The 11387-nt window shown below is 43.0% G+C and overlaps 1 protein-coding gene across 1 annotated transcript; it reads right to left on the minus strand.

Moving 5' to 3' along the window:
* Positions 1-9013: 9013 nt before the first annotated feature.
* Positions 9014-11134, minus strand: LOC127323854 (transcription factor bHLH94-like). The gene is made up of 3 exons (XM_051351965.2): positions 10298-11134; positions 9710-10168; positions 9014-9383 (listed from the first exon to the last, which is right to left on the minus strand). The coding sequence occupies exons 1-3, from the start codon at positions 10691-10693 to the stop codon at positions 9273-9275; spliced, it is 966 nt and encodes a 321-aa protein (XP_051207925.1). The 5' UTR covers positions 10694-11134; the 3' UTR covers positions 9014-9272.
* Positions 11135-11387: the final 253 nt, after the last annotated feature.

An 11387-nucleotide genomic window follows, 5' to 3' on the forward strand; every position in this document is an offset into this window, starting at 1 on the left:
ACCTATTGGATTCAGCTGCTGGAGGTACTTTTATGTCCATCACTCTAGGCGCCACAACAAAGCTTCTTGATAATATGATGATTAATTACTCTGAATGGCACACGGAAAGAGCTCCACAAGGTAAGAAGGTAAATTCTGTTAAAGAAACCTCCTCCTTGAGTGATAAGATTGATGCTATTATGTCTATGCTTGTGAATGGTAGATCTAATATTCATCCTAATAATGTTCCGTTAGCTTCATTGGTTTCCCACGAAGAACATGTTGATGTGAACTACATTAAAAATAATAATTTCAACAACAATGCTTATCGGAACAATTCTAGTAACAACTATAGGCGATATCCTTCTCATAATAGTAATGGTTATGGTAATTCTTATGGGAATTCTTACAACAATAATAGGAGTTCACCCTCTGGTCTTGAAGCCATGCTTAAAGAATTTATTAGCACACAAACCGCTTTTAACAAAACTATTGAAGAAAAGCTTGATAAAATTGATATTCTTGCTTCTAAAGTTGATAGTCTTGCTGCCGATGTTGATCTTTTGAAATCGAAAGTTATACCTAATGAAAATAAAGATATTAAGTCATTTGCTACAGCAAACGCCATCCAAGTTAGAATTAATGAAAATATTAGATTGATGGCTGAATTGCGTGCTAGGTGGGAAAAAGAAGAAAATGCTAAAGAGAATAATGTAGCTAAAGTTTGGACTATTACCACCACTAGTAATGCTAATGCTTCACATGTTGCTACAACTCCTACTATCAATGGTAAAATAATTGGTGTTGGCAATGTTTCTACTCCTAATGCAAAGCGAGAAAAACTGCCTGAAACTGTTGAAACTGCTAAAACTGCTTGTGATAAAACTGCTGAAATTTTTCAAAATATTGGGGACAATGATCCCATTGCTTTAGATCATAATGGTTTAGATTTTGATAATTGTCACATCTCTGAAGTTATAAAGTTCTTACAAAAACTTGCTAAAAGTCCCAATGCTAGTGCTATAAATTTGGCATTTACAAAACATATTACAAATGCTCTCATAAAAGCTAGAGAAGAGAAACTAAATCGTGAGACTTCTATTCCTAGGAAGTTAGAAGATGGTTGGGAGCCCATCATTAAGATGAAGGTCAATGATTTTTATTGTAATACTTTATGTGATCTTGGTGCAAGTATTTTCGTTATTCCTAAGAAAATCTATAATATGCTAGACTTGCCACCATTGAAAAATTGTTATTTGGATATTAATCTTGCAGATAATTCTACAAAGAAACCTTTGGGGAGGATTGATAATGTTTGCATTACGGTTAACAATAACCTTGTCCCCGTTGATTTTGTTGTGTTGGATATTGAATGCAATGCATCTTGTCCCATTATATTGGGAAGACCTTTTCTTCGAACTGTTGGTGCTATTATTGATATGAAGGAAGGCAATATTAAATATCAGTTTCCTCTCAAGAAAGGTATGGAACACTTTCCTAGAAAGAGAATGAAGTTACCTTTTGATTCTATCATTAGAACAAATTATGATGTTAATGCTTCGTCTCTTGATAATACTTGATACACACTTTCTGCGCCTAGCTGAAAGGCGTTAAAGAAACGCGCTTATGGGAGACAACCCATTATTTTACTTCTGCACTTTTATTTTACATTTGAGTCTTGGAAGTTGTTACTACTGTACCAACCTCTCCTTATCTTAATTTTTTTGCATTTTTGTGCCAAGTAAAGTCTTTGATAGTAAGGTTCATACTAGATTTCGATTACTGCACAGAAACAGATTTCTTGCTGTCACGAATTTGAGTAGTATTCTCTGTAGGTAACTCAGAAAAATCTGCCAATTTATGTGAGTAATCCTCAGATATGTACGCAACTTTCATTCAATTTGAGCATTTTCATCTGAGCAAGTTAAGTGCCCCATAAAAATTCGTCTTTACAGACTGTTCTGTTTTTGACAGATTCTGCCTTTTATTTCGCATTGCCTGTTTTGCTATGTTTGATGGATTTCTTTATTCCATTAACTTTCAGTAGCTTTGTGCAATGTCCAGAAGTGTTAAGAATGATTATGTCACCTCTGAACATGTGAATTTTTGATTATGCACTAACCGTCTAATGAGTTTGTTTTGAGTTTGGTGTGGAGGAAGTTTTCAAGGATCAAGAGAGGAGGATGATGCAATATGATCAAGGAGAGTGAAAGCTTTAAGCTTGGGGATACCCCCATGGTTCATCCCTGCATATTTCAAGAAGACTCAAGCATCTAAGCTTGGGGATGCCCAAGGCATCCCCTTCTTCATCGACAAATTATCAGGTCACATCTAGTAAAACTATATTTTTATTCCATCACATCTTATGTGCTTTACTTGGAGCGTCTTTATGTTCTTGTTTTTGTTTTGTTTGAATAAATTGGATCCGAGCATTCATTGTGTGGGAGAGAGACACGCTCCGCTGTTGCATATGAACACATATGTTCTTAGCTTTATTCTTAATGTTCATGGCGAAGGTTGAAACTGCTTCATTAATTGTTATATGGTTGGAAACAGAAAATGCTACATGTGGTAATTGGTATAATGTCTTGAATAATTTGATACTTGGCAATTGTTGTGCTCATGTTTAAGCTCTTGCATCATATACTTTGCGCCTATTAGTGAAAAAATACCGTAGAGCTTGTTGACATTTGGTTTGCATGATTGGTCTCTCTAAAGTCTAGATATTTTCTGGTGAGGGTTTAAACAACAAGGAAGACAGTGTAGAGTCTTATAATGCTTGCAATATGTTCTTATGTAAGTTTTGCTGTACCTGTTCATACTTGTGTTTGCTTCAAACAACCTTGCTAGCCTAAGCCTTGTATTGAGAGGGATTACTTCTCGTGCATCCAAAACCCTTGAGCCAAAAACTATGCCATTTGTGTCCACCATACCTACCTACTACATGGTATTTCTCTGCCATTCCAAAGTAAATTGCTTGAGTGCTATCTTTAAATTTCCATTCTTTGTCTTTGCAATATATAGCTCATGGGAAAAATAGCCTAAAAACTATTGTGCTATTGAATATGTACTTATGTATCTTATTTCTTATTAAGTTGCTTGTTGAGCGATAACTATGTTCCTGGGGACGCCATCAACTATTTCACCTTTATTGAATATCATGTGAGTTGCTATGCATGTTCGTCTTGTCTGAAGTAAGGGTGATTTATCATGAGTTGAATGGTTTGAGCATGCATATTGTTAGAGAAGAACATTGGGCCGCTAACTAAAGCCATGATCCATGGTGAAGTTTCAGTTTGGACAACAATCATCAATCTCTTATGAGAATATTATCTGTTGTTGAATGCTTATGCATTAAAGAGGAGTCCATTATCTGTTGTCTATGTTGTCCCGGTATGGATGTCTAAGTTGAGAATAATCAAAAGCGAGAAATCCAATGCGAGCTTTCTCCTTAGAACTTTGTACAGGCGGCATAGAGGTACCCCTTTGTGACACTTGGTTAAAACATATGTTATGCAATGATAATCCATGCAAATCCAAGCTAATTAGGACAAGGTGCGGGCACTATTGGTATACTATGCATGAGGCTTGCAACTTATAAGATATTTTATACATAACACATATGCTTTATTACTATCGTTGACAAAATTGTTTCTTGTTTTCAAAATAAAAGCTCTAGCACAAATATAGCAATCCATGCTTCCCTCTTCGAAGAGCCTTTCTTCTACTTTTATGTTGAGTCAGTTTACCCATTTCCTTCCACCTTAGAAGCAAACACTTGTGTTAAATGTGCATTGATTCTTACATACTTGCATATTTGCATTCATCATATTACTTTATGTTGACAACTATCCATGAGATATACATGTTACAAGTTGAAAGCAACCGCTGAAACTTAAATCTTCCTTTGTGTTGCTTCACTGCCTTTACTTTGAATCTATTGCTTTATGAGTTAACTCTTATGCAAGACTTATTGATGCTTGTCTTGAAAGTACTATTCATGAAAAGTCTTTGCTATATGATTCAATTGTTTAATCATTGTCTTTACCATTGCTTCGAATCACTTCATTCATTACATGTGCTTACAATAGTATTGATCAAGATTATGATAGCATGTCACTTAAGAAATTATCTTTGTTATCGTTTACCTACTCGAGGACGAGCAGGAACTAAGCTTGGGGATGCTTGATACGTCTCAAACGTATCTATAATTTCTTATATTCCATGCTACTTTATTGATGATACTCACATGTTTTATACACACTTTATGTCATATTTATGCATTTTCCGGCACTAACCTATTGACAAGATGCCGAAGAGCCAGTTGCTGTTTTCTGCTGTTTTTGGTTTCAGAAATCCTACAAAGGAAATATTCTCGGAATTGGACGAAATCAACGCTCAGGGTCTTATTTTTCCACGAAGCTTCCAGAAGACCGGAGGAGATACGAAGTGGGGCCACGAGGCGGCGACATAGCAGGGCCGCGCGGCCAGGGCTGGGGCCGCGCTGCCCTAGCGTGTGGGGCCCTCGCGTCGCCCCTAAACCTACCCTTCCGCCTATAAGAAGCCTTCGTCGAGAAAACCCCAGTACCGAGAGCCACGATACGGAAAACCTTCCAGAGACGCCGCCGCCGCCAATCCCATCTCGGGGAATTCAGGAGATCGCCTCCGGCACCCTGCCGGAGAGGGGAATCATCTCCTGGAGGACTCTTCATCGCCATGATCGCCTCCGGATTGATGAGTGAGTAGTTCACCCCTGGACTATGGGTCCATAGCAGTAGCTAGATGGTTGTCTTCTCCTCATGTGCTATCATTGTTGGATCTTGTGAGCTGCCTAACATGATCAAGATCATCTATTTGTAATGCTACATGTTGCGTTTGTTGGGATCCGATGAATATGGAATACTATGTTATGTTGATTATCAATCTATCATATATGTGTTGTTTATGATCTTGCATGCTCTCCGTTGCTAGTAGAGGCTCTGGCCAAGTCGTTACTTGTAACTCCAAGAGGGAGTATTTATGCTCGATAGTGGGTTCATGCCTCCATTAAATGCAGGACGATGTGAGAAAGTTCTAAGGTTGTGGATGTGCTGTTGCCACTAGGGATAAAACATCAATGCTATGTCTAAGGATATTTGTGTTGATTACATTACGCACCATACTTAATGCAATTGTCTGTTGTTTGCAACTTAATACTGGAAGGGGTGCGGACGCTAACCTGAAGGTGGACTTTTTAGGCATAGATGCATACTGGATAGCGGTCTATGTACTTTGTCGTAATGCCCAATTGAATTTCACACTACTCATCATGATATGTATGTGCATTGTCATGCCCTCCTCATTTGTCAATTGCACGACTGTAATTTGTTCACCCAACATGCTTTATCTTATCGGAGAGACACCACTAGTGAACCGTGGACCCCGGTCCATTCTTTACATCGAATACAATCTACTGCAATACTTGTTCTTACTGTTCTTTGCAAACATCATCATCCACACTATACATCTAATCCTTTGTTACAGCAAGCTGGTGAGATTGACAACCTCACTGTTACGTTGGGACAAAGAATTTTGGTTGTGTTGTGCAGGTTCCACGTTGGCGCCGGAATCCCTGGTGTTGCGCCGCACTACACTCCGCCACCATCAACCTTCAACGTGCTTCTTGACTCCTACTGGTTCGATAAACCTTGGTTTCTTACTGAGGGAAACTTACTGCTGTACGCATCACACCTTCCACTTGGGGTTCCCAACGGTCGCGTGCTGTACGCGTGTCAGACTGCGGGCCCGCGCGGGGGCGGAGGACCTTTAGTCCCGGTTTGTAACACCAACCGGGACTAAAGGTCTATTTTTTCTAATTTTTTTCCATTTTTTTTCTATTTTTCAGAATTTCTAGTATTTGGGTTATTTGACCAATTTAGTCTCTAACTACACTTACTCTAGTCAAATTACTTACACATATTCAAACTTTTCGGTTGGTCACTCATCCTCCCACTGCTCGAACACTAGCACGCTTATCTTCTGAGTTCCTTCCGTCCCGCTTCCAAGTGCTTTGCGGGCATGTTATTGATATCAGTATCATATCAATCCTTTTAACCTCTTGGTCACGATGCCACACTTTTTTATTGTTTAAGTTGTAAATAATTACTTTGATAAACAAAAGTAATGATGTAATAATAATCTTGAATAAATAAATAAAAATAATTTTTTTTGCAGAACCTAAAACCTGAAAATCTTCATATTTCCCTTTGCGAGTTTGAGAATCTAAAAATTGGCTGATTGGGTAAACTCAGGTGAATTCGGATGTAACTTTTTGTGTGGATACATTTTCATATACTAATTTTTTTTCGAGTTCATATGCAACCAGAAATCCCGTTTTACCGATACATGACGCAATTTTGCAAAAAAAAAAAAGTTGAAATTCATGTTTGTTAATTTCTTTTCAACTAGATGACATAACACATGGACATCTAAGGACTTTATTTTTTCAATTTTTTATCAATTTCATTTGTATTTTATAAAGCTAAAAAGGCGATCCAAGGGGCTGAGTTTGTGTGTGTGTGGCCAAAAAAGAAAACCAGAAACCTTTAGTCCGGGTTGGTATTATAAACCGGGACTAAAGAGCCGGTTTAGTCTCGGTTGGTGTCTCTAACCAGAACTAAAGGTTCCGTTCCGGGACTAAAACTTTTCGGCATCCTACCCGTTTAAATCGGGACTAATGTCACATTACTTCAGTTTCAAACACAGACCGGACTAAAGCTCTAGACAATTCCGGACAAAAGATCTATTGTAGGCAGCAAACTCTTTTTTCCTTTCAACAACATGACACCATAACTGTAATGGTGAGTTCTTTTTTCTATCCATGCACTTTTGACATCACACGAATTAAACAGACGCCAATGTATTTCCCCCGGGCCCCGCTAATACTCATCTCAACAGTGCTTCACGCGCGCCGGGAACAGGGACCTGAGACATCTGTACTGTAATTGTACGGCCGGTCAATCTTGTCTATGTAATATCAACTGTACAATCTCTTCAGAAGGCTCCAGCAGACGCGCGTGGTTTATGGAGGGAACAAAATGCACACCAAACAGCACCTAGAGAGATACTCCATGGACATACATACATGAGTAGTGATACAGAGTACTACTATAAGACAATCCTACTTTCTGCTCATTAGATGATTGATTTTTGTCAGACATTTAGCTCGGTGTGATTATGCTTTTGCTTACTAACTTGGATTGATAAACTAGTGTATGGATGTAGCGAGTGAATTGTAGCACGTTCGTATAGCGTGACCAATGCATATAAAAATATATATGGCTGAACTCTATCTGAAGTACCATATAAATGCTGATCAATGTGCTATCACTAAGTCTAGCTGTCAAACCAGTTCATGTTGGAGGAAAATTTGACAGGCTGCGGTGCCGCCGAAGGTCAAGACGTTCGCCTGGAAGGCAGCATCAAATGCTACGGAGTCCAACAAAGTGCATCGGCACATGCGAGGTACTAGCCACTGCAAGATATGTGGATCAGATGCGGAGGACGTTGCTCATGCCTTGTACGATTGCCTGCACGCTCGCAGGCTCTGGGAAGAGATGAAAACTATCTGGGGCTTACCAGCTGATGCTGATCTAATTGGTTTCAAGCTCTTCTATCTCAAATACCCGATCACATGGTTGATACGACATTGTTGGTGGCTTGGCAAGCCTGGTTTGCTCGTAATAAGGTGACACATGATAAACCTCTCCCTCCGATTGAGGGTTTAAAATGTTTTCTTGCTAGCTACTTGAAGATGATTCGGAACTCTAAAGACTCTTCGACAGAGTCACTTATTAAAGGAAAGAACCGAATGCTAGATATTGGGACATCGCGACCAAGGAAGGTGAAGAAGCCCCCGGATATTGCATGGGTGTTTTCTCCGTTCGGGTGCGTGAAGTTAACTGTTGATGGCTCCTTCTGTTCTGAGGATAAATCTGCGGGCATCGGCTTAGCGCTTCGCGACACTGATGGTATGCCGATCTTTACTGCATGTCATTTTCTGAGGGATTGTAATTCTCCACTTGAAGCTGAACTTCGGGCATGTGCGGAGGGATTGGAGCTAGCTCTACAACAAAGCGAACCGTCGGTTATCATCGAAACTGACTGCTCCTAGTTGGTTGCGGTTGTATCTTCACCAGGACAGAACAGATCGCCCCTCTTACATTTTGTGTCCCAAATTAAATTTCTAGCTAGTCAAAGGAGTGAGTGTAGTTTTGTAAAAGTGGAACGTTCGCAAGTGAGGGTTAGCCATGATCTTGCAAATTTAGCACGGCTAGAGAACCTCAATGCTACTTGGTTAGGTACGGACCTGAAGCTGTCTCTCAGGCTCTTGACCTTGATCGACTTGTAATCCCTCTTGCTTAATACAGTTCCTATTTTACCCACACACAAAATGAGTACTCCTTCCATCTTCAAATAAACATATGTTCAGACGGGATGATGTTTTGGCACTCGAAACCATATGTTCCCGGTTTTAAAATTTCGTTTTAAACACACTTTCAGAATAGCAAAAAAATTGGACAAAAAATTTAATCCGTACATCTCGATCTCGAAGTTCTACAGGCTCACAAAGTTTTTCAACGAAAAACCAACGTTTTTTTGTCTCATGTGTAAAAAAGATTGATTTTGGTGTAAAAAGAGGTTGTCTACCGTTTTTTGCTCTTTTTTTTCCACAAGTCACGAAAAGTCGGTTTTCTGTGAAACTTGATGTCTGCACATAGAATGTGGCGCGTAAGCGCGAAATTTTTTGTTCAGTTTTTTTTTACATTTTGAAATGTTTTTTTCCGGTGGTGGGAGCATATGCTCCCATGTGTCGAATTGAATTTCCAATGTTTACACACATTTTTAAAGTTAAATTTATTAACATTGACCAACTTCATAGAAAAAGTAGTAACATTTATAAAAATAAATTAATATCACTAGATTCATCTTAACATGTACTTCAATAATATAATAATTTGGTATCACATGCATTATTATTTTTGTAAAAAATTAGTTAAACTTAAAAATATTGGACTTTCCAAAATAAACGTACACTTATTCGTGAATGGAGGAAGTACATATAAAGCCAGAGTACAGAACGTACATTACACTGATCAAGCAAGCTAGCTAGCTAGGTGCACTACAAGTAGCTACTGAAATCTTACATCCATATATGCTCCTATATGCAATGGCACTGCTAATTGATTGATTGATTTCTAATGATCTACCAACGTACTCAGCCTAGGTCTAGGTCTAGGTCTAGGTCTAGGTAGCTAGCTACGGCTCGCTTCCTTGTGCTCCTCCTCTCGCGCGATCATCTCGACGATGCGATGGACCGCCGCCGCGATATCGTCCACCGACGAGAGCCGGCAGTCGTCTTCCACCTGCGGCAGCCATCCACCGACGAGTATATGAGTTAATTTTGCAACAGTACACGCATGACACTAGAGCACAACTCTGCCAAGTCAATCAATGGAACTTCATCCTCGTTGCGGTGAAACACGCACAGAGAGGGGAGAGTTTGGAGGCGGCGTCCGAGACAATACACGGAAAACGAGGCCAGTTTGCTGTTTCGGCGTGACGCGCTGCCAAGCGGGCGAGCGGATGCATGGTCTGGAATAAGAAACTCAGGCTAGCCATAGCGTTCGGGAAGACGCGGGCGGGCTAGCTAGCTACTCCAGCTGGGGAGCATGTGTCCGTACGCGCGTACCTTGAGGCTGAGAGAGTAGAGGGCCATGTGGCCGGCGCTGGTGGCGTTGAGGTGCAGCACGGCGAGCCGGTGGCCCTGCAGCCCGGCCACGATCCTCAGCAGCTGCCTCGGCCGCCGCCGGGAGAGCAGCTTCAGGTTGGCGTGGCTTTCCACGATGGTCACCTCGATGTCCGCCACGGCCGAATGCTTCGAGCCCGTCGCCATCTCGTCGGCGTCGGTCGCCGTTTCGCCCGCAGATGCCGCTGCGACGGCGGGGTCCGGGACGTGAGGGCGGAGGACGCTCATTGTGTACTGCGGGAAGGTGAAGAAGTCCGCGAAGGGTACTGCTACGGCGGCGGAGACGTCGTCGAGGACGGGGTTGCGGAGGCGTGCGTGGCAGCGCGCCTCCAGGGACTGGACCAGCTGCTCCAGCTCCTTGACGTAGTTGATTGCGCCGCCAATTATGGACGCCTGGTCTCCCTGTCGGTAGAGATCACAGTAAACATGCTGTTTTCCCACAGATCGATCAAGCGGTATAGGAAAACTACATCTCAATTTTCAAATCATTATTGCCGCAATAAACCTCGCTCGATCGTCAGGAGTACGTACCCTTTGGACATAGGAAGGCGGCATGGTGGAGCGGAGCACGGCGAGGTACTCGTTCATCTGCTTGCGGCGGTTGCGCTCGACGGCGATGTGGGTCATCCGCTGGGTCTCCGCCTCCTCCACGTTCTTCACGCTCCTCGCTCTGCGCCGCTTCCTCCTGCCGGCCGCACCCGAGGTCGCCGCCGCCACCACCGCCTCGCCCTCAGCGCCCTCCGCGCCTCCACGATCACCACCGCCGCGGACCGGCGGCGGCAGCGCTGCCAAGGAGGAACTGCCGCGCGGGACTTCCGCGCCCGGGATCATGAGGGAGGCGGCCCAGCAGGCGTTGCTCCCCTCCAACTCAATGCCGGTACCGTACCCACAGAATCCTCCCGAGAACACCACGGCCTCCAATGCCATAGCGCCCCCTTACCAAGAAACCCCCAAGGATCTGATGATGAAGACACGCACAAACGCGGGAGAGGTGGATATAGATCACTAGCTATCTAGCTCGCCATGACCAGATCGAACGACGAGGTTTGCGTCGTGCGTACGTACGTACGTGGTTGCTGCAGCTGCTATTGCTTGTGTCACCTGGCTGGGGCGATCGATGGGGGCGACACGTGAAGGGACGGAAGCAACATGTAACATGGAGCAAACCAGAGGAGGGAGGAGCGCAGAGCTTTCCAAGGCGACGAGAATAATTTTATACTCCCAGGAGTAGGATCGTGTGTGGGCCGGAGAGGGCAGGCGCGCGGCCGGCCGGGCTTACGTGGTTTTCCGGCGTGATTAGGCCATGATTTGGTCGGACTGCGCGCACTGCACGGCACGGCGCGTCGTGCCATGGGCCATGGCAGTGGGAGGGACAGAGGGAGAAGAGAGGCGGCACGTACTGGCAGAGACGACGGGACGGCCTGCATGCGCGCGGGTGAAAGGCTAGCTGAAGGCATCGGGAAATGCAACGCTAGCTTTGCTAAAAACAACACCGGCCCGCACGACCCGTCACGTACGCACGCATGACACACACGTACCTTCTTTTCCCCATTCCAGCACGAGGAGCTGGCCGCCATTGCTCTGCGGTAACATGGTAACACCTCAGGCTTCTCACCTCGTC

The sequence above is a fragment of the Lolium perenne genome, chromosome 7, assembly GCF_019359855.2.
Source record: "Lolium perenne isolate Kyuss_39 chromosome 7, Kyuss_2.0, whole genome shotgun sequence".
NCBI classification, from domain to species: Eukaryota; Viridiplantae; Streptophyta; class Magnoliopsida; order Poales; family Poaceae; genus Lolium; species Lolium perenne.